The sequence below is a fragment of the Poecile atricapillus genome, chromosome 11 (genome assembly GCF_030490865.1).
Source record: "Poecile atricapillus isolate bPoeAtr1 chromosome 11, bPoeAtr1.hap1, whole genome shotgun sequence".
Classification (NCBI taxonomy): domain Eukaryota; kingdom Metazoa; phylum Chordata; class Aves; order Passeriformes; family Paridae; genus Poecile; species Poecile atricapillus.
The window spans coordinates 2,563,211-2,585,506 of record NC_081259.1 but is presented as its reverse complement, the minus strand read 5'-3'; the positions used below and the strand labels follow the sequence as shown (position 1 = coordinate 2,585,506).

General features: G+C 49.4%; 1 protein-coding gene across 1 annotated transcript in view; it reads right to left on the bottom strand.

Annotated features, from left to right (window-relative positions):
• IGDCC3 (immunoglobulin superfamily DCC subclass member 3) overlaps positions 1–22,005 on the bottom strand; it is a 95,791-nt gene extending 73,786 nt beyond the window's left edge. The window contains exons 1-2 of the mRNA XM_058846850.1: positions 21,804–22,005; positions 11,638–11,943 (exon numbers count right to left, since the gene is read on the bottom strand). Coding sequence (XP_058702833.1) covers positions 11,638–11,943; positions 21,804–21,870 — 373 coding nt within the window. The 5' untranslated portion in view covers positions 21,871–22,005. The remainder of the gene's footprint in view (positions 1–11,637; positions 11,944–21,803) is intronic.
• Positions 22,006–22,296: the final 291 nt, after the last annotated feature.

Sequence of the window (22,296 nt, the reverse complement as noted above, 5' to 3'; positions counted from 1 at the left end):
ACAGCATGCCTCACAAAATCAAAACGCAAAGCCTTGGCGTGACGTCTCAAATCTCTGCCATTCAACAGCTGATCATATTTTCCCTTTGAGCCGCACCAGCTGCACTCCACCGGCACGCCTGGCTCGCGCGGGGCTGCCCGCGGCAAGTTTGGCATCCTGGCTTGAAAAGACATTTCCTTCCAAGCAAAGGCTGTGCCTAGCTCTGGTACGCAGAATGGGATTTTTTTAATGCTTGAAACACTAATAAGAGGAAGGGATTCCTCGTGTTTGGCCAATGTTTCCTTGGATCTGGGCTCTCCACCTTCCTTCCTGAGCTCTTTGTGTCAGAGGGCAAAAGCCATCACAACTCCACACACGGGTGCTGCCCAGCTCATGACCTCAGAAGGATCTCCCTGCAGCTCTCCTGAGCTTTTGGGGTAGGGAAACCACCAGCCTGAATCTTGAAGCTGGCAGAGCACCTTGCAGGCCTGAAACCTCGCTCCATCCCTCCTGTCTCTCTGGGTCCTGCTGTGGATGCCACAGGCGGGATCGGCTCACACCACAGCCAAGCGTTGTCCTGGCCTAAGGATGAACTTGTTGCCATGGCAGGAGTGGAGGCATGCCTTGCGCTGCCGGCATGGCGGCGAGCGGCAGCTCGGAGCGCCGGCTGCTCCGCCACAACGGCTTTTTGTTGTTCCTTTCTCACAGTGTGCCCGTCCTCCCTCCGTGCTGGAGCAGCCTGGCAAAACCCAGCTGACCGTAAAGCACAGTAGCACTGTGGCTGTGGGCCCAACACTGCTGTTCTCTGTTGCAAACTCTGCTTCTTCCCTGTCTGCTGCAGGGCACAGCATGGGAATGCTGATCCCATGGCACAGGCGAGCGTCCCACTGCAAGGACAGGACATAAAGGGAAGTTTTGAGGCACGAGCTCTGTCAGATAGAGAAGATTTTAAAGGAGGGGAAATAGCATCACTCCAAAAGGAGGTTGTCCCCAGCTAATGCATTTCTTCACTGTTCCTGGAATGTTAGCACAGGACAGGCTTAGCTTGGCTGCCTTTTAAAACTCCTTTACAGCTTTGATTAGCCTTGCTAAAACTAAGGGCATCTTTCTTTCACACACTAATTAAGGACAGGCTCAGAAGAGGCTGGTATCCCTCATTGCTGCAGATTTTAACAAGAAGAAATACAAAGGTAGACTTAAAATTAAAAGCAATGCTCCTTCCTGAGCAGTGGTTTCAGTGCCTTGGAGATTACAAGCCAGCCCCGCTCTGCGTGTCAGCAAGCCTTTCCAAAATAATGAGCTTGCTTCCGTCCCAAGCAGCTCCTGTTGCACTGGAGAAATGAGCAGAAAGGTATTATGGGCTCACACTCACCAGATGGATGTCCTGCTTTGTTCTCCGCTTACTGAAAACCTTACACATACAGTTTGGATTATCTTCATTGTAATTCTAATCACCACCTCTCTGTTAGGGAAGGAGGGAGAAAGGGAGGGATCCTTGCCTCTGTCAGGAGAGCTAATTAAAAGTTGTGAGTCATCCAGACTTCTCCGCACGTTGGAAATGCTTTTGGAAGATCAGGTAATCTCTCATTCTTGGGAGAACCTAGTTAGTAAAAGAAAAATTAAGCAGGCTCCCCTTGGGCAAGGAGCTGTAGGAGAACAAATCCATTTTCCCCACGGGATGCAGCAGTGTGAATCATCGAGGTGCTTCAAACACATGCAAACCACTGTCTAAAGCAGAAAGGCTCGTACATGTTCCCCAGCACAGCAACACAAACACCTCCTGTGCACCTACACCACGCTGGCTTTTAAAACTCCTTCTCTAAGAGGCTTTTACATATGAATATATTTGGTGCAGGGACTTCTGTTTTCCCACGAAAGAACTTCTGACCCCTCTGGCTGGTTCCTGGATGGCTGGGCACAAGCTCAAAGGTCTCAGAAAAGTCAGAGCCAGGAGGCTCATGAAAATAGACAGCTGGCAGTGGCGTGAGGTCCACGCAGTGCCCCAGCTCCTCAGCCCCTATTAGGAACAGAGCAATCAGCACCGAGCAGCCGCCCGGAGGCACCCGGCCTCCCCAGCCCCACTGCGGTGGGAAGGAGCTGCCTGAGCTGGTAACAAGCTCTGACAGCTTCAAGTGGGGTGAGGGCCCCCACAGCAGCTTGGCAAGGACAGTGTGCAGGCCATGGGCCCCCAAACCCAGTGGGGATGGGGAGATCTGGGGAGGACCAATGCTATCATCCCTAATTCCTAGAGATAAACAGGTACCTGAGATCAGTAGCAAGAGCCAGGCTTCCCAAGGCACCCACCAGCACACTGCTTTAGCCAGTCAAGTCCGGGTCCTTTAAGTGGAGCACCCAGACTCTGTATTTAGGATTTGGACCAGTCCCTGTCATTTAGAGGTGGTGGGTGCTTGAAGAGCTTGAGCTCTTGTGAAGGTCTACAGCACCCACGGATGTCCCAAGGGACATTTTCTCTTTGGTCATGAAAAAAAGCTTTAAGAAAAGGATTATTTCTGCTGTCATCTTTCCAATGGCCAGTCCAGCATGTAAAGACTTTTTCTTCTCTTTCCCCTCCCTTTTCTTTGAGAGACAGTTCAAGCTGACCCCCTTGGGGCCCTGTCTCTTCTCCTGAGCATTAGGATCACTAATGAAAGATGCAGTCAGGACTTTCCCTCCCGCCCCTTTACATGTTGCCGTGGGAAACTATGGTGAGCTGGACACGGATGCTGCTCTGATGAAATGAAGTGCCTTGGCAAGTGCCCTCACCTCAAACAGAGCTGCCTTGCTGGGGCCCAAAGGGATGTGACTGCACTGCTTGGCCAATCAGGGCAATGTCATCACAAGAGCCCAGGACAAGAGCAAACCTCTTGACTGAGGCAGAACGTCCCAATGCCCTCTGGGGAAGATTCTGAACTACAGGGAAAAATACATTTGGAGGCAAACACCACCAAATAACAAGGGAAAATAAGATGGACTGCTGCTTCCATCCAATCATTTTGTAGATTAGCTTGGTACCATAAATCTGTTTGGATTCAAATTCATTTAGGCTTTGCCTCATGGGAACCCCAAAGGCCCTGGAGAACCTCTTGGCAAAAGAATGCTCTAGCCTTGATGCCACAGGTGTCTGCAGATGTTGCAGATGCAGTCTGATGTTCCTACCTTTCTACCCAAGGCCCATGCAACCAAAAATAGGCACAATTTTACCAAAGCCATCTGCAAACTAATTTTAACTGGCACAGACTGGGTACCTAGACATTTGCAACCAGCCCATCTGAAATACACATTAGCCCTGATTTTTTGTTGTATGTGAAGGCTTGAATCACATTTTTTCAATGCTTAGTGAAGCCATGAATCCAGCTTGTGTAGTCTTGGTTTTACTTGCCCTCCTTCCTGAATCCATGACACTCTCCTTGATGAAAGTTCACTGTGTCCCTTCTCTTTCTGACACCTCCAAATCAGCGTTCCTCTGAATCTCAGCAAACAGAGAAAATACACACTCAGCAAACATACACTGCACTCAAAAGCCACCAGGCAACCTGGTTCCAAGATGAGCAAGGCAACTGAAGAAACACAAGCTCCTGCTCCTCGCCAAAAACATCTCACAGGGATGACTTGATCTGGCAGGTTTGCTGTCCCTGCCCCTCCTGGGCACAGCAGGCAGGAAAACTCTTGGTCTTTCCTTGATGAATAAGCACAGAAGAATCGATCAAATGCAGTGGAGTACAATGCTACAGCTGAAGTATGCACACACTGAACTTTTCTGTTACTGCCACTCATTTACACACCAGCAGCCTAAAACTATCTCTTTTGTACACCCAAATTGATCCTCACTCTTAATTAGTGCTCTCAGTTGCAGCAAAATTTCACTTGTTTCTTCCAAATGTGGCCTGATCCATTGTCCCTCTCCCTTGACCTGTGAAAATTAGTCATTGAGCTCAGTGACAGTGGTAAGTGCAAAATGCAGCATCAAAGGGACATAATGGGGCCTCTTAGGACTGACAAAAAAACACCATTAATCAAGGCATGCTCAAGAGGTGCCAGCTTACTGAGGCATGTGAGTGGCGCAGGAGTGTGGGCCCTTCCTCGGAAGGCGAGATGCAGAGGGATGTGTGGGTGCAGGAGAACCCCCCCTGCCCCAAGAACTGCAGTCTGCCCCAGACACCCAAGCACTGCTGCTTCATGGGCAGACGGTCTCTGTTCTGTATGTCCCAGTCCCAAGCATTTGTACACCTGCTTTCCAACAGAGGTTATGGAGATGTACTTTTCCAGGCTGCTCCTTAGCTTGGAAAGCAGGAATGGAGCTCAACTTTAAAATGCTCTTTAAACTCTGTTTTAAGCGCACACCAGATCAGGAGGAAGATGTCAGCATCTGCTTTTCAAGAGTTAACATGAGAGTCTGCAGATTCACAGAGGTAAACATGACACCATCCAACAGCACCTTGCACTGACCCCCTTCTGTGATCTCAGAACCAAACTAAGGGGGAAGACATAAACTGCACAAACAGACCAGAGAGGTGTGGTGCTGGGGAATTATCCCAGGGATCAGGACCCAAGACACCTATGGACAAATCAGCACAGGTACAATGATAGAGCAGCCCTGCAGTCAGTGAACCAGCAGCAGGGCAGCTGAAAGGGTAAGGGACCAATTTTAGCTGGTCTGAGAGAGTTTTAACATCAGAAAACCATAGTAAACAGGTAAATCTCTTCAAAATTCCAACCTCAGTAGCCAACAGTGTGTTTAAACCCTCTCCTTCAAATCCATGTCATTAAACAGAATAACTTGGACTCAGCAAATCCAAATGACTCTCACTTTCAAGGTCGTGCATTCAGAAGCCCACAATGGAGAACAATGAGGTGGGGAAAAAGCCGAGGATCTTGACGCTGCATTCAGGAGGCCATCTGGTCTGGCCAGCACAGCCAGCGCTGGGAACGGGCAGCGTCGTGGGCTGAGATTTAATCTGAGCCACTTATTGGGTGACCTCAGGCGAATCGTTTGACCTCCTTTTGCCTCAGTCAACCCAACTGTAAAATTGGGTTTAAAGCAAGAACCTCTCTGAAAACCATATGCTGTGCCTAGGAGGAGTGGGAGCAGACTCCCCTCCCAGCAACAGGGCTGCCATGGTGGGTAGAGCCAAAACCAGAGCAGAAGAGAAGGTGCATAGGGCTCAGATCCAGCATCACTTGATGTCAGGAAGCTCTGGCTGATGTCTCTCCCAGGTCCCATCCTGCCCAGCTCTGGGAAAGCAGCTTTGGCACTTGTGCAGGGACTCACCCATAAGAAGGGATTTGTGAGGTCTGACCTCACTCATATCACTACTGTACCCAAAGGTCCCAAACATTCAAAGCAAGGTCCTCAAATCCCAATCTCAATGGCTACTCACTAGATCAAGAGCATTGATTGCTCTGGTCAAATGCCCCCCAGAATTGATTCCTACTCACAGTCTTGCCAATGAACAGCAGCAGAAAAGCAGCTCCTCTTTCACCTGGGCCCCAGCCTGGCCGCAGCACTGTGCACTCCTTGGAGAGAAGCACAGATGAAACACCGTGGCCAGCTAACCTGGGTCCCTGATAAACACAAAACAGCAGCTTGCCCCCCCCAGGGTGTTCACAGGAATGTGCAAATCATGGCACTGACCGTAAACACATCTTGGCTTCAGAGAAGGGAAACTGAGGCACATCAGGTGCATGGCTGTCACTGGCCACACCAAAGCCAGCTGGGAACATGGTAAGGAAAAATAAGCGTGAAAGCCATATAGGCAGAGACCTACCTTTCTGCCTAAAATAATACAGGAGAGTTGGCCAATACTTTGAGGAGAGGCTGGAGCAGAGCAGCAAGCAGAGGGATGAGCAGGGTACAAGCACACAGGGCTGGGCACTGTGCTGTCCCCACAGCGACTGCCCATGCAGGTATCACAGAGCTTCGCCCCGTGCTAAAAAAGCAGCAGAGGACTGCCTCATACTGCAGGTGCAGGCTGCAGAGATGTCAGAACTTCCTCAGCTGTGCTCCAAGAGTTAATTGAGACAAATAACTCAACAGTGCTGCCATTAATGAAATTCTTCTGATATATTTCCCCTGAGCTTTCTATAAATGACTAAGTGACATTACTGCCTGCAGTGCAAACCCCCTATATGAGAGATAACGCTGCCGGAGCTAAGGTTGGCGCATCCACGTTAGAAGCCTTGGAAAGAAGTGCAAGATGATATTTAAATAACTATCACACTGCTAAGAAATGAGCAGCCAAAAGAAATATGGTCTTATAATATGCTCAAGTCTCAGGATGAATCCTGGCTGTTACATGCAGACGCTGAAATGCAGTGGGTGGTAAGTGACAAACTCTTTTAATCCTGCAAATCTACTGAAATTCCCAGTCAAATCTCTCCAATTTTCCCCGGTGACTCCTATATTTGTACATTAGTTTTGCAGCACACACAGGGCCAACTACTGCAACAGTACAGATGTGAGAGGCAGTGTCACGTGAACCAGCATGTCCTAGGGGCAGCCAAAAGAGCTGATGGAAGGAAATAACCCACTCACCCATCATATCCATCTCCTGGAAACCTCTCACGGTGTTTCTGCTTTACTTAATTTCTTTTGCTTTCCTTTTTTTCCTTTAGTAATTCCTCATGGGTGTTTTTCCCCTCTGAGACCAACTGCTGCGAGCCCAGAATTTGCTCTGGGCTTGCCATAAGCACTCAAAGCACAGACAATATAGTAACATCACTGACATCAGGGCTGAGCTTTTCTGCTAAGCTTTGGAGAAGAAAGGGCAGTAAATATGAGCAGAGCCACATCATGGGGCAAAAAATCTCATTTATGGATGAAGGAAACTTGGCACGTAACACCAAGAGTTAAACTGTAATAAAATTCAAATGACCATTAGCAAAAAAGTTCCTGGGAGTAAAAGGAAGATGTCTCCAGAGCTGTAACTGACACCAGGGCAGACCTTTACCTTCAGCACATTCTGCACCAGTTAAACAAGGAGTCACAAAAGTATCCCACCTCCAACTGCAAAAACAAGTTAACTTGTCCTAAGCACAGGCCATAGGTAGGATTCTGCTGACAACACCAATATTGTACAAGCACAAGAGAAACCAACAGCAAACCCACGTGTTGAAGGTCTGCCTTGACGTTTTGAGCTGAGACTCTCAATCTGCATCCAAACAGTGGCATTGCCCAGGAAATACCTTGGTGACAACTTTGGTGCCACCTTATTTAAACCTTAATTTAAAATGCTAACTTCATAATGAGTGGAACAAAACTGTGTAAAAACATTTCCCACTCTAATCCTGGTTTGATCCCCCCAGTATGGCCTTCTTTTGTAATTACATCCCTTTGTGATCTCACTCTAATGCCTTGTATTGTGACCCATAAAATAATCAGCCCCCTTTGTCTCTCCCTAATCCTTTTAGACTTCCTTCTTGTCTCTACACTCTTATAAATGCTGCCATTATTTGGGCTCAGCAGCTCTTCCCACCACCCCAGAGCCTGGAAAGGGGGCTGCAGGTTAAACCCTGAATATATTCTGTGCAGAGGAGCTGAAATGATGGGAAGATCTTTGCTGCTTTAAAATCCCTGTGATTCCCTATCCCCTCCCCTAGCCACACAACTTGTTAGGGAAACCAACCTGCAAGTTTGCACCAGCTCTCCCCACTTCTCTGTCTTGCTGATGACCTGAAGACCTTTGGCCTCAAGGTCACAGTGGCCAGTGTGTTTGTGGGGACAGCATGCTTGTCCCCAGCCTGGGCAAGGGGAGTTGCTGCTGCTGTCTGCAGGGATCAATGCAGAGAGGAGTCACAACATCTGCCTTTCCCAGGCTATCAATCCTGCCTTCCTGCTGGCAGGGTAAGTGCCATGGACAGCCACACACAGTGGGATGGAGGAGCAGAATTTGGGATAGGATGCAGAAGGAAAGGGGGTCAGGAAGAAGAGAAGGGCACAGGGATGTGTGCTGCTATGCTTAACTACAAACCAGTCCACCCTGCAGCAAGACATAGTGAAGAAAATGTCTTTACAAGCTCAGATCTGTCCAGAGTTATTATCAGGTCCTGCAGTACTTCAAATACTGGGCAGGACCAATTCACCAAACTTCAAGAAATCACTTTGGCTCTAAATTGCACCATTGCCTTAATTCCCCTCTTTCTTTTTTTTTATTTTTTTATTTTTTTTCTTCTAAAGCATCAGATCAAACAGGGAAAATTGCTACTCTCAGGCTGGATACGTGCAGAGCCCAATTCGATACCCAGTTTGATGGTGATTTCCAATTAGTGGTAACTGCTTGTTATTGAGTGATATAATCAATGGGTCTTACTCCACTGGCTGGGCTGTGATTTATGATGATGTGGAGCCAGGTCCATCAAATTACAGCATTGGCAAAAAAGGCTGGAAATGCCACGAGATGACACGATCAGAGCAAGCGAGGCCAAGTTAAGCAAAGGGTGGTGATGAGAAGAAAGGTGGCTGCATTCTGGAGAGCCCACCCTCCTGAGGAGTGGATGTTACAATTGCTCAGAAGGTACCTTCAGCCACAGAGAGCCAAAGCATGTTCAGCTTCTGGCTGCACAGGGGAACTCCAGCTCCTCAGAGACCTGTGAAAACACGGCCAAGCAGTGCCTCCAGAGAACACGCTGACTATGAAACTGATTTTAATTAAGACAGCTCAGAGTCATGCAAAACTATGAAACTGTCACTGGGAGACAGAAAAGATCTGTATTCAATAACCTGTTGAGATTATAAAAACATGTTGCATTCCACAACCTTTTAAACTAACACACCAGGGTTTGAACAGACAGAAACAGCAACTGAAAGAATTCCAGCCGGGGTGTTAGGCAGAGGATAGAAATGCTGAGGGCCTCCCCACTCAGCTCAGTCACACATAGGCTTCTTGCACACTTGTGCTTGTTCAAAAGAAAGTTTCACTCCAAAAATATTACCAATGTTTTTACTGCCTGACCAGCCAGTCCACAAACCAGCCAAGGTCTGCCTCCTTCCGCTGAGTATCTTGGATTAATAATGGCAAAATACAGAAATACCCCAGGTTTAATGAAATAAATTTAATGAGTTAATTTTTAGGAGGAAGGGTTTAAGATGCACCCGTTTGGTGAGGAAACTGCCAGCACCTTGAGCCCATCAGGGCCGCACGCGCAGTGGCTGAGAGCAGCATATTCTTCCAGTTAAATTTTACTCAATGCCAAGTGTTGAAGTAAATTTGAAACATAAAAAATATGATATCCAGCCCACATTTCCTGAATGCAAATATGTACATTCCTCTGAGCCAAGAAGATTATATTCCAAGCAATAATACAAAGCCAGGGTCTGTAACAGTGATACGAGACTAACAGCCTGCCTTTGAAGACAGCGAAAAGTGCAACAGAGCTCTCGAGGGGCTCCGCTCTGTCAGATCTCTTTTATTCCTCAGTAGCACGGCCTTGATCAACTTTCAAGATTTTTGTTTGTGAAAGGTTTTTATTTCTCCTTTGCTTTTGTGTTCAGATGTCAGGCTCAGAGGGAAGAAGAGATCAGCACTGGGATGAGGTTTTACCCACCGGCAGTATTTACTCAGCTCCGCAAAGGTCTGCTTAGCACTTGGGTTTTTTCCCTTCCAGGCAGCCAGCACCCATTCCTTCGATGCAAAGGTCCCTAAAATGGGGATAATTACCCTTCTCCTTTGACTTGCTGATTGGGACTTGGAGCAAAGAAAATTACTATCTCTTGTGTGTAACCACCCTGAGACTTGGGGGCTCAGGGTACAACTGTGATTCATTCTCAGGAGATTTCATCTTCGATTAAGCAGAGTCCTAAGTGCAAGAGTGTGTTCCTGCGGCTCAGGCACAGCAGGGGAGCTTGCCCTGAGCAGCAGGTTACATTTGCCCACAACATCATGTTCTATTCCCATTATCTGCAGACACCTGTGGCATCAAGGCTGGGGGGGCCCCGTGTTTATGCTGGTTTCACCCAGACCTCTTCTCAGGGCTGGCAACAAACCAAGCCTGAAGCCAGAATAGAGCCCAGAGCATTTTCAACACAATCCCTTTTTCATTTTGATTCATGTGAAACTATGGCTACAAAAGGAAATGCTATTCAGGGGACATACAGCACATCACATACATATTGATGCAGAAGCCAAGATAACAGTGTTTATTGACAATCCACAATCTCAAAGGTAATTCCTCTGGCTCTCATGTCTCCAGTTTACAGGTCCAAGAAGTTTGGCATTGTGCTCGTGCATGAGTCGGCTTCCAGCTCATAAATGCCAGAGCCATTCACCAAAAGTGCTCCAAGGTTTAGCACCACAAGACTGACAAGTTTGAGATCCAGCTGCTAATCTGGCACGGCCCCAAAGCCCTTGGCTCCTGGACAATGTCACTTCTTACACTCCTGAAAAGCTAGGTTTGCAGATGGCCACTTCATGCACTCGGGAATTGTTATACACGAGGGCTGGAGTGTTCCCTTGGTGGGCTGCCAGCCGGCCCTGGCACTGCGGGGAGCAGGCGGCAGCGTTCCAAAAGGCCCCCCAGTTTGGGAAATGCAGACAAGACCTCAGCCCCAGACCTTGCCTTAGACTTTTCCTGCTTTGTATCAAAAAACCACCAAAAAAATATTTGCAATTGCAACAGAACCATTTGTTAGTGGCTTGCACAGAAAGAAGAGCAGTCAGTAACTGTCTCCCAAAGAAGTTGGAGAACACTTCAGCAAAACTTAACAAACCAGTGCTATGTCAGGTCTCACTGCCATTCCACATACCCGTCCTCACACTCACATAGAAATTACATCCAGCAACAACTTCTGGCTGAATGCAAAAAGGATCAGTAGCTGCACTGCCAGAGCCCCCAGACAGTCTGTGGGAAAAGCAGGCCACCAACACAACAGGGACAGAAGCCACCATGCACCCCCCAGCTCTGCCATCAGTCCTGGGACAAAGACCAACCTGCAACCAGAGGTGACAAGGGAGAACCAGGAGATCCAACAGAACCAACCGCTCTGGCCAGGGCAAAGCAGCAGGCTAATGTCAGGGAGTGTGCAGAGCTGGAGTCACAGCCTGCCCTGGAATTCTTCCTCCCCCACCTTTAAATTTCATTCCCTCACTGGCATTTTCATCTCTCTCCTCCTCCAGGCTCCCCCATTAGACAATCTGTCTGGTGTTGTTAGCCTTGCCCCCAAAGGCACTGCCACGTCGGGTAGTAAATAAGACCTTGCTGCCTCTACACTGCCAGCATTAAATAACAAAATGAAAGATACCATGACCTTCAGGAGGTCTCTGCCTATGGTTTGGGAAGTGCTGCCTGCCAAGCAGAGCCCAGCTGTGCTGCACAGCAAAGGGGTGTCCAAACTCACTGCAGGAGATACACAAACCACAGACTACTTCACCACATGATTTTAATGTAACTTACAACTCCAACACAGAGAATTTGCTGTTAGAAAGCGGTTTTTAGTTTTCTACCCAAGAAAGCTGATGAGCTCTCCTTTCACAATTGGGCAGCTACACAGATTAGATGCCAGCCAGATTTCAACACCAGCTCCAAGGTTTTTCTCTCTTCCCTCTCTTTAATCCCCCCTCCATGAAAACCCAGCACCCACCACGCTGCCCTCCTGCTTCCCAACAAAGCCAGTGCCGTTTGTGGGATTGCCCTGTGAGGAGGGGGTGGGACAGTGCCTGTACTTACTCGCTGCCTGAATCTTTGCCTTCCGGCTCACCACCAGCCCGTAGTGGTTCTGTGCCATGCAGTCGTACTCGCCTTCATCCGAGGACCCATCTCCCCGGACCCTCTGGAAGCGGGAGACGTAGAGAGACCCATTGGCCAGCATAAAGGCATTCTCACTGTCCACGATCATCACGCCATTCTTCCGCCACGTGATGGTGATGGGCTGGATGCCCTCCACCTGGCAGTAGAGGATCAAGGGTTGCTCCTGCACAGCGATGTCATCACTGGGCTCCACAACGAACGCCAGCTCGGAGGAACGACCAAAATCTAAATCGAAGAGAGTAGGGCAGAGTCAGCACCATGTCCAGGAGCAGCAGCAAGAGTCAACTGCTACAACAGGAAACAGGGGAGGATGGAAATATTTTGGATGTGCTACAAAGTAGCAAAGTGTTTCAGAGATCCCAAAACCCAGGGAGATGCTTTTCCTCCCAAGACTTCACTCTTTGAACTTCAGGGTGCAATTTCTTAAAGCACAACCACAGGCAAAGTCCTTCAAGGCTGCCTTTGGAGGCTCCAATGAAGGGGACACGCAGGCAGACCCCTTCAGCACCTTGCCAAACCCTAGCTCCACTCCATGCTCCCCTGAAGATTGCCTCTTCACCTCCCTCCCATCGCAGTTGTGCAGCATTAGACAATTAAAACTATGCACAAGCATAGGGCATCAGCCATTCTCAGCCCAGGAGCAGAAGTGCACACCAGTGCTGGAAAGCCATTCCTCTCCCCACATAACCAGGCAGAGGGGCTGTGCCATGCCCCAGGCCCGTTTGCAGCACAGCCGGCGGGGGTGAAGGGGAGATCAGCAGCTCCCGATTCAGACCATATTGCCACCGGCATCTTCCCGACACTTCTCCCGCTTGGCAGAGCAGGAGGCTGTTTGCCTCTCGCACGCAACACCGTGCCCTTCTGTCACTTTGGTCTCTCTCATGCTGTAACAGGCAAAGCATGGTGCTATTCAGCCCTTAATGAAGAGCAAGTTAAGCACCAAAATACAAATGCACAATGTTCCAGCTCAGCCACACAAAAGGTTTCTTGCAAAGCAATTACGCTAAACGATGTCCGCGAGAGATAAGTTATTGCAGAATTTGTACCAACAATAGGCAAACCCTCACTTCCCATCACACAGATATGTCCTAATTTACTTTTTTTGCTAACAGAACGCTGTGTCTTTGGCATGTTATGCTTCACTTGGTCACAGCACACCTTTTGAGGGTATAATTTGCCCTACAGTCATGATCAGACACTACAGAAGATGACAGAAATAGAACTATTGCTTAAAGATTGGCCAAAATATATGCAGACATGAAAGACAAAAAGAGACCAAGAAATAGGAATTACATAGATATTTGAAGGCTGTAAATGCAGGGATGCAGGTGAAGTGGGTTTTTTTAAAGAAGAGAAATAATGAAGAAATTCCATCAGAATAAGAAAACTACAGTTTCATCCAAATACAAAGAAAGCCTTTCTAACTCGTGCATTGGCCCTTCAAGGGATGGTTTCCCAACCTGTGATACAGCTTCTTTCCTCTTTCACAGGCTCAGCTCCACAGATGCTTACAGAACTGGGATGCACACAAGCAATATCTCTTGGCAAACACCAGTCACAGCATAAGCTTTATAATGCCTGTCCCTCATACAGACCCCACCAAGGACAGGATCCCCCCACATCAGGCTCAAAAGCAGGGTGGAGGGCAGACTGTTAATGCATGGTAAGAATAACAGAGATGAGAAGAGGCAATTACACTAAAGAAAGGGAAGAAAAAAAAGTCTGTCTTTTCTGCTCTGCAAACCCAGTGAGATTTTTTTCTTTCTTTCTGTAAATCCCCACTGATTTCTACAGCAACTTAAATTGGATTACGGGGGATAAACATTGAGTGCAACCTGAGCCGAGGCAGATGGACAGAGCAGACAAAGCAGTGGTACTGCAGGGCCAGGCCAAAGGTACTGCCAACAAGGTATGAGTGTGTGCAAGGAATGGACAAACCCCACTTAGTGACAGGCACCTAAAACACACACTTTATTAACCCATTAAGTCTTAAAATGTCAGGCTAGCTGCAGCCATCTCAATGATCTATCGCTCACTGTGACTCCTTTTTTATGAGATAGCCCTGGGGTCCTCTCAGCAACTCAGACTGCAGCCAGCACAAAACCATCAATTACTTTTTTTTGGTGAAAATTAAGGAATTAGATGAATGCTCTGCATTTTTCTGCAAAGTGGCCAGAGTCTCAACACCATGCTGGGGCCCCATTCCCTGTGTGGGTGCTCTGGTGAGTTAGGTAGGATACGGACCCTTGCATCGGACCAAGAGGGACTTCTGACTCCAGAAAGATTGAAGATTTCAGGATTTAGCCTAATGCGCAATCAGAAAAAAATCCGTAATTAAATAAATGCCCCATCTTCCCCCAGCACCCCTGTACTCTTAGATAAAACAGCTTATTATTATATGTACAATAAAAGGAAGAATCAACATAATTACATGCCCTTCCTACAATTGCTGTCATTATAACAACCATCATTAAGGCCTGTGATTGGAGATAATCATGTTTGCCTCCATAAACATTCGGTCTGCATGCTCACTCCAGGCTGCTCAAACTGCACAAGTGATGACGCTGGTAATTAGGACTGGGGTCGTCAGACACTTGCTGGAGTGGGGACGGACACTGGTCCTGGGGTCTCCTTGGGCTGCACTCAAAAGCAGGACTGTGCCTTGAGGCTTGACAATGTGCAACTGGTTTGTAACCTGTGGACACCTTGCAGTGTCCAGAAGCATCCAAATTCCAACTCAACTCAGTTTTTTCTCATGGGATGCTTACTAGACCTTGAAGAAATCCTGCTGCCTCCTTCCTGGGGTTTCAGGGTGACCAACTAACCACAGGCATGGGGAGAAGTTAGTTCACCCCACCTGGGGATCTGGGAAAAGCCAACCTCTTTCTCTCACCTGTCTCAAAGGCAGACTCTGAACCCAGATCCCTCTTTTCCCGGGATGCTCAGGATGAGAGACAAAGGGACAGACACTCCCAGAGGAATCTCCATGGTGGGACAAGAAGGTTCCTGGTGTTTGCTCTAGAGGTCAGCTCAGAGGAGCCAGAGGGAGAGCACAGACAGGATAAGGAGGCAACAGTGGGAGAGAGGGACCCATTCCATCAGCATAAAGAACTGATTGCAGTTAGCAGTGAGGCACGGAAATGATGCTGCCAAGTTGGAAGTAAACGACACTCAAAAGGCATGTGGAAATAGTAAAAGTGCAATTAATTGAGATAGCAAGGAAATTGCTGAGGCTGTGCACATTCACTCAGGGAGTCTGAAAGCGCCATCCCTCTCCAACAGCTGGCTGTGTATCCAAACCCTGCTAATCTCACACAACATCCCAGGTACCTCCCAAAACGGACTGTGAGGCAGCATGGCTCACAGCCACTCCCTGCTCGAGGCAGGAACTGTGCAACTCTGCTCGTGGCAGCTCGAGTTTGCAGTTGGAGCCAGGGTGTCAGGCAGGCAGCTGAACAGCCCGCTTGTCTCGACGCCGGCAGCGTGCGAGGGAAAACTGCCTTGTTTTCTGCAAAGGGATGGAGGGAGGAAGCGTGATTAGCTCTGACATAAAGGCCACAAGAAAATTACTGGAATCCTCATTCTACAAGTCTCCTTTTGTGAAACATTTACCATCTCCCTGAGCAATATAATATGTGACTATATGTGCAAATATTTAACAAAAACTACTTCCCCTATTGATCAAGCAGACAGGCATACTCAGAGAAACCAATTAGCACTTGTGCTTTTGAACCAAGAGATTTATTTAGCACTGAGAGAAAGAACTTCGAATTAATGGGAAGCTTAAAAGACACTTTGAAGTACATTTAAAAGAAAAATAAGTTTAATTATTTTTTACTTGACACTGTGATTCACATTCAAGGCCTCAAAAGAACTTGCTTACACCCCTGTATTGTCCTTTTCCATTTGGGAAACACGATTTTGGCTTTCCCTCCTGTGCTTCAGTGACTAATCTCACCGCTCTAATTAGCGGTGACATCCATCGCCAAGGACCTCAGTCATATCCTGGCTCATCCTCCTGGACCCCGTCCAGACCTGCAGCCAGCAGGGCCATCTCTGCCCTGGGAGCACACAGTCCCGACAGATGAAGCCTGTATTATTACTCCTGTTCTAGACAGGGAACATTAATCACAGAGGGATGAAATAAGCTGCCAACGGCCTGCTCTGAGCTTGTGGCAAGGCGAAATATTGTGGGAGCAGTTGGTTCCACCCCGCTTTTCCTGGTGCAGCATCATTGGGAGCACTGCTGGGGAGACTGAGGTAGCACCAGCTCCTTCCTCATCACACCAACAGCACAACATCCACCTGCAAATTGCCTCACATCAGCACAAATTTGCCCCCTTCTGATTTACTGTGTTCATTCCCAGCATAACACAGCCTGAATCAGCAGCATAATCACCACCAAGGATAACCACTCCAGTCCTGCTCCAATAAAGCCAAAAGACGATGGACAAGATCAGAGGATTTTAGAGTGGGATTTTATAGGTGAGTATCAGGACAAAAAACCTGGATGCAGGTTGGGCCATGCACATAAAAAATATCTCCTGCTTTTCCAGTGGTGGGTTGTTTTTCATTCAAATCCTTCTGCAAATGGGAGGATATGGAAGGAAGAGATATATGGACCTGAAAGATGTTCTCCAACAGATTATAACAAGCTTCAGGCTGATGAAATTGGCAGCCTAAAAATCCAGCTGGTGCCCTCTTAAATCTCCTTGAGCCTGACCCAGACCCTAAGGAGAAAAGCATTGCACTGCAGTAAAGTGCAAATTGGCTCTTTAGGGCATCCAGAAAATTTACATTTAAAGAAGAGGAGAATAGGCTGTAACAGGCCCCACATCTTGCCGGCAGTAAAGTTTACTAGCTCAGAATTTTTTATTCCCTTTCCTTTTGGACAGGAGGTTATATAAAGCGATTTTTCCATCAGGGAGCATAAACCACATCCACTCATTAAGCAATTGCAGGTCTCTGACAGGGATAACACAACCTCTCAGCCACCTGACAGAGAGACCTAAAACACCCAGCATCGCTGCCCTCACTGGGGACACAGATTTTAGCTGAGGAAAGCAAAGAGCCTGAAGAGCCAAAGAAGTTGCCCCAAATAATTTTCAGATGTTTGAGACTGAGCAAATCCCAGGAGGTTGCTTCTTGAACACTGTGGAAGTGTTGTGGAAGCTGGAAGCATTCACAGCACAAAGAGCCTTTCTAGGACAAGCTCTGAATCCTTGTGCACTCCCCATCTCTAAAGAAGGGAGAATAAAACCTGTTGGTATAGCTGGAAAGGGCAAAGACCTTTCCTGAGCTAATTACCCACAGTAGTTCCATCCACAGCGAGGCATCCCGAGAGCATGGCAGCAAGCCGAGCCTTGGATGCACTGTTATTTGCATTCCCCACGTATTTCACAGCCCTGACCAGATCACAGCCTCACTGCAGAGGGCATCAGCGACACAAGCACAGAGCAGGAAACAACCACGCACAAGCGGAGAGCAAAGGCACAGCCAGGATGGGAAATGCTGTGCCAGAGCCGGGGTTCCCCAGGCTTCAGCTCCCAAGGTGCTCTAACAGAGGAGAACAGCCAGTTCAGTCAGGGACCCTGCAGGAAAGCATCAGGGACGTGGCTGTCCCCACAGCCGGGCCCTTGCACAGACCCAGCAGGAAATGGACTGGTCACTCAGTGAGTGATAGTGCCCGTGGATCAGAGATGGTGGCTGGCATGATGGCACATGGCTGCCAAAAGAGCCACGGGCACCTTGGCATCACAGTGCCAAACCCCACCAGCCAGCACAGCCTTGCCATCAAGCCCTTGAATTTCAGCTTGAGTTCTGGCAGGCAGGGACGGCATGAAAGGAAAGGGAAGGAGAGATCTTTCTGTCGGAGGAGAAGTTAGTGTGCATGTGACAATCTTTGAAACTCTTAATTTTATCCAGGGGATTCAAAGCAAACTCAGCGCTCTCTCCTCCCTGCCACCCCCTTTGCCTTATCACGTCCCCACGCTGAAATTCAGGATGGAGGAAAACATCTCCTTGTTCTTCTGAAGGAGCCGAGCACTGCACGGATCCCTGCTCGCTCCAAAACCAGCGCCTTGAAACGCGAGCTCTTCTCTCTCTTTTCACATACTCTCAGGTTTCAGCAGCAACGACCCTTTTGCAAAAGCACCTTCACAGCTCAGCAGAACCATTCACCACGACCCGCATCCCCTGACTTGCCATCAGCTTCATCAACACAATCTCATGTGCAAGAACAACAAAAAAACCAGGCAGCAAATCCTTGATTCTGCTCTGAAACTCTGGTTTTAAATTACCAGCACGGAGCAGGTCTGGGTTGTTAAGTGACTGGGCTGCTCTCGAGTGGAGGGTGCGATACAACAGTGACATCTGATATAATAGCAAGGCCAGATCAGGGTGCTCTGTGCTTTCCTCATGCACTCGCCTATTTGCCTCTCTCGTCTCTTAAACTGCAATTATTGACATGTTTGCCTCCTTAACCATCAGTTTTATATGCTTGCCAATGACTCCTGAACATGTGTAAACAATTATTTTTATTTTCTTGCAAAACCAAAATGCTGGATATTCTTTTGGATAAGCAGACTCGGGTAGATTTTCATGAGCCCTGCTACATAATTTATTAGTTTCTAAACTCTGTAAAACTAAAAGCGCCACTAAAGTTCAAATAAGTTTGTGATTTCAAAGTAATTTTGAATGGACTATTCCTGTTTCTGACTAATGTTACTTGATTGATTGATTGAAGTGGGAATTCTTCATCTGCAGAGGGAGATTCTTGCATTGTTTTGTTAGTTAAATAAAAGGACAATATCATGGGCCAGAAGCCTAGGAGTGCAAAGTACAAAATACTGGGGGGGGGGGAAAAGGACAGAGAAAAAAGTATCATCTGTCTCAGATCTGCTGCAGGCCGCAAAATAAAGTGCATGGTCTGCTCATCCCATGGCTTTGGAGCAGAGTCTAAGGGTCTGTGAAGCAAGGGGCTGGCATTGCATGGGGTCACTGCTTGGCATTTCACAAACTGTGACATAAGACCCTTGAGATATAAAGAAATCAGAAATAAAAAAGTTCAGGCAGACAGAAAGAGGGGGAGAGACTTTCTGGTTTGCACAAATAAAATGAGAGCAGTTTTGCAGCTCTCTGCCAGGCAGTGCTGCTGCTGAGCTGCTCCATGCTGGCCCATGCCAGGCTGACAACACATGGGCCAAAACTGGGATTGGACAGGATGGAGAGGAGTGGGGAACCAGGCTGTAATCCTGGATCTGGGACTCTCAGCCCAGATCCTCTCCCCCAGAACCCTCTGCCAGCTACTAAGTGATCATAGGAACTTGGTCTGTGCCAGTGACTGACAGGTCACAAGAAGAGGTGCAATTACACCAGCTGAGTATTTCTAACTCCCTTTGCAAGGGTTGGCAGGGCAGATCAGAAGGGGAGCAACCTGTCTGTTGCCCCCTCTCTCATCTTGCTTTATACACTTGCAAAGTTTACTTTTGGCACCACAATGGCCTCAGCAGGCACCTGAGTGCCACAGGCACGGGTGGCTGCACACAGGTCCCAAAGGTGGTGGTGCACACTGATGCGGCTGTGAGACGCCTGCCCCATTTCATGGGCTGCCTGCTGCCTCCATGCGGGAAAACCGCGTCCTGAGATTCTCCTGTTGAGCCCCCGAGAGAGACGAAGCCCAAACGTGGGCTTGAATTTCATACTGAGTCTCTGAGCGTTACTGGGGAAATGATACCTGATACTCTCTATGTATATTAAGAAAAAAGACAGGGTATTACACTAATTTAGTAGAAAGCAATCCTTTTTTTGCGTCTGAAAAAAGACAACAAAGCCATACAGAGCAGAAATTAGTGAAAGCTTATAGCTTCAATAATTTAGAAGTTAAGCCTACTTAAACATAAATGACGATGTTTAATTCCAAGGCTGTTACTGAGCAGACCCGGGGAGCCTCTCGTATCCTATGCCTGCCTTTGAATGCCGGGCTCAGCAATAACAGACAAAAGCTGTCCACCACCCAGAACAAAGAGCTCCAGGAAATTAAAAAAAAAAAAAAAAGAAAATACTGCCTCACTGCTGAGCCCACTCCCGCACGCTGACCAGCAGCTCCCAGTGCCAGGTTCACAGCCCAGCATTTTGGGGAGTTTGAAAACCACAGGGCTGGGAGTGGAGCATCGTGTCCCGCACAGCGCGGCTCTGTTCCGGCACAGCATCCGTCCCCACGGCGGGGCTGCTCCGGCGCTGATTGACACCGACGCGGGAGGGTTTATTAAACTCAGCAGAGCGCACAAACACGCTACCTCGCTGTTAACCACGTCTTGAGCGCAGAAATCCACCGAAGCGGGGAAAGAACCGTCAGAATCAAAAAACTTTGAAAGTGTAGCCAAACACTCCTCAGCGGGGCCAGCAAAACACACCCCAAAGTCAGGAGCCATTGACCCGCCTAAGCGCAGCATAAACAAACACACAGGGCAATTTGGACAGCAGCAGGCGATAACCTAGACACAAACTCAAGTTGCTAAAGTTCTGCTGTCAAGTATTCACTTCTTTTCCTTTCCTCCATCAAAAAACAAAACAAACCAAACAAAAAAAAACCAACCCACTCTTTTTATACCATCCTCATTGTACTACTCAGGAATCTTAACACAATAACAAGACCTGCTTCATTACATCCACTTCACAGATCACTTCTATTTTCCGATAGTTACGCTGGCTTCTCCTCCTCGCGCGGTTGCTACAAACCACGTGGTGAGATTTATGATACGACTAACCCACAGCCTTGCTTCCTAAACACCCTAGCAGCTAATCTTTGATAAATCTAACACTTATCTCCCCCTGACCATGCCGGGATGCTCACAGGGCTGTTAAAAAAGTAATTCATAGAATAAGCACATAATGGTTTGGGTTGCAAGAGACTTTAAAGACCATTTCGTCCCAAGCCCGCCGCCCCCGACATGGGCAAGGATACCTTCCACTAGGCTCAGGTTGTTCAGTTCCTACTTTTCCTTATCTAGAAGGTTTTTAAGAGAGACTAGAACAGGATGCACACGGGTACTTTGCTGCAGAACAGCATCTTAGATTAGATCCATGCTTAAGTAGCATCACCAGCAGAAGAAAAACACTGCCATTTATCAGCAGGACATGTGCACAGTAGGTCCAGGGAAAGCTCTCTTTGATGTTTTGTAGTCCGGCCCTAATCCGGTGGACTGCGTTACCAATGTGGACAGAGCTGGAGTTACAGGAGAGCACAATATACTTGTAGGTCTGAAGTTACTCGCCCTCATCCCTGCAACTTGTCTCCCAACATCTCTATCGCCTTTGCTGACGAACGCGCCGCGTCCGTCGGGCGCTGCCTCCCGCTCCCTCTGCGGTGACGATCCCGGCGGCTCTTACAACCCGGGCACGGGTGGATGGCCAGCCACGCCACTGCCCCGGCAGCCACCACACCCCTCCGAGAGCCAGCGGTGGGGGCTCGGGCTCAAACACCACCTTAGAGAGCCCCTAGAGCTCCCTCCCTAGAGCACCCCGCACAAGGGGTTTCCAACTGGAAGCACAGCTCCTGGGGAGCACTTCGGGATCTCTGCGGATGAAGGAAGGCGCTGGATGGGCTGGTGCGGGACTCCGCAGCCCCAAGCCACGACCCTTGCTCGCCCTCCGGGAGAAACGCGCCCCGTTCTCGCGGAGGGATGCTGACATGTGGGGGGGGATGCTGACATGTAGGGGGGGACGCTGACATGTAGGGGGGGACGCTGACCCGAGGACCCCCACACCGCACCGGCGGACACACGCGGAGCTGCTCGGCCCCGTTCAGCCCCCGCGGCGGCCCGGAGCCACGGGGAAAGGCTAAGCGCGAGGCTGGAGTGACCGCGGACGAGCAAGGGGAACGGGGACTGGGACCGGCGACGGGGATGGAGAGGGACAAGGGGATGACCAATACTCTGGCCACCTCGGGGGTGATGAGGGGACGCGAAGTGCTGGAAGGACGGACGGACGGAGCGGCCACGGGGAGCGGCGCCGGTGCCGGGCGCGGCGGCGGCAGGTCCGTGTCCGCGCCCCCGCCCGCTCCCCCAGCCCAGCCTGGCTCTTACCTCCGCGGCAGACAAGCAGCAGCAGCCCCAGCAGGCAGGCGGGCAGCGCGGAGCCCGGCGGAGCCATGGCATCCCGGGCGGGCGGGCTCGCCTCCCTGCGCCCCACGGGGAGGGAGCAGCCCGCCGGCAGAGAGGGAGGGAGGGGAGAAGGGAGGGCGGCCAGGCGAGAACCACCCCCAGCTGCGGGGCGGGCGGGAGAGGGGGAAAGAAAAGGAAAGGGAAAAAAAGGGGAAAAGCGGCTCTCAGCGGTGCTGCCCTCGGCGCGAACACGCCGCCGCGCCGGGCGGGCGGGGGGCGGCGCTGAGGGAGCGGGGCCGCCGGCGGGCGGGGGGCGGGCAGCGCCTTGCGCCATCTTGCGCATTCGCCGGGGCGCCGGCAGCGCCGGCCGGGCTGAGGGACGGCCCCGTGAGGGGCCACTTCGTACCCGGGACCCGCGGGGAGTGTGCAAGGGACCCTCAGGGGTGTGCCTTCACCGGAGCCCCCTCACGGCGCT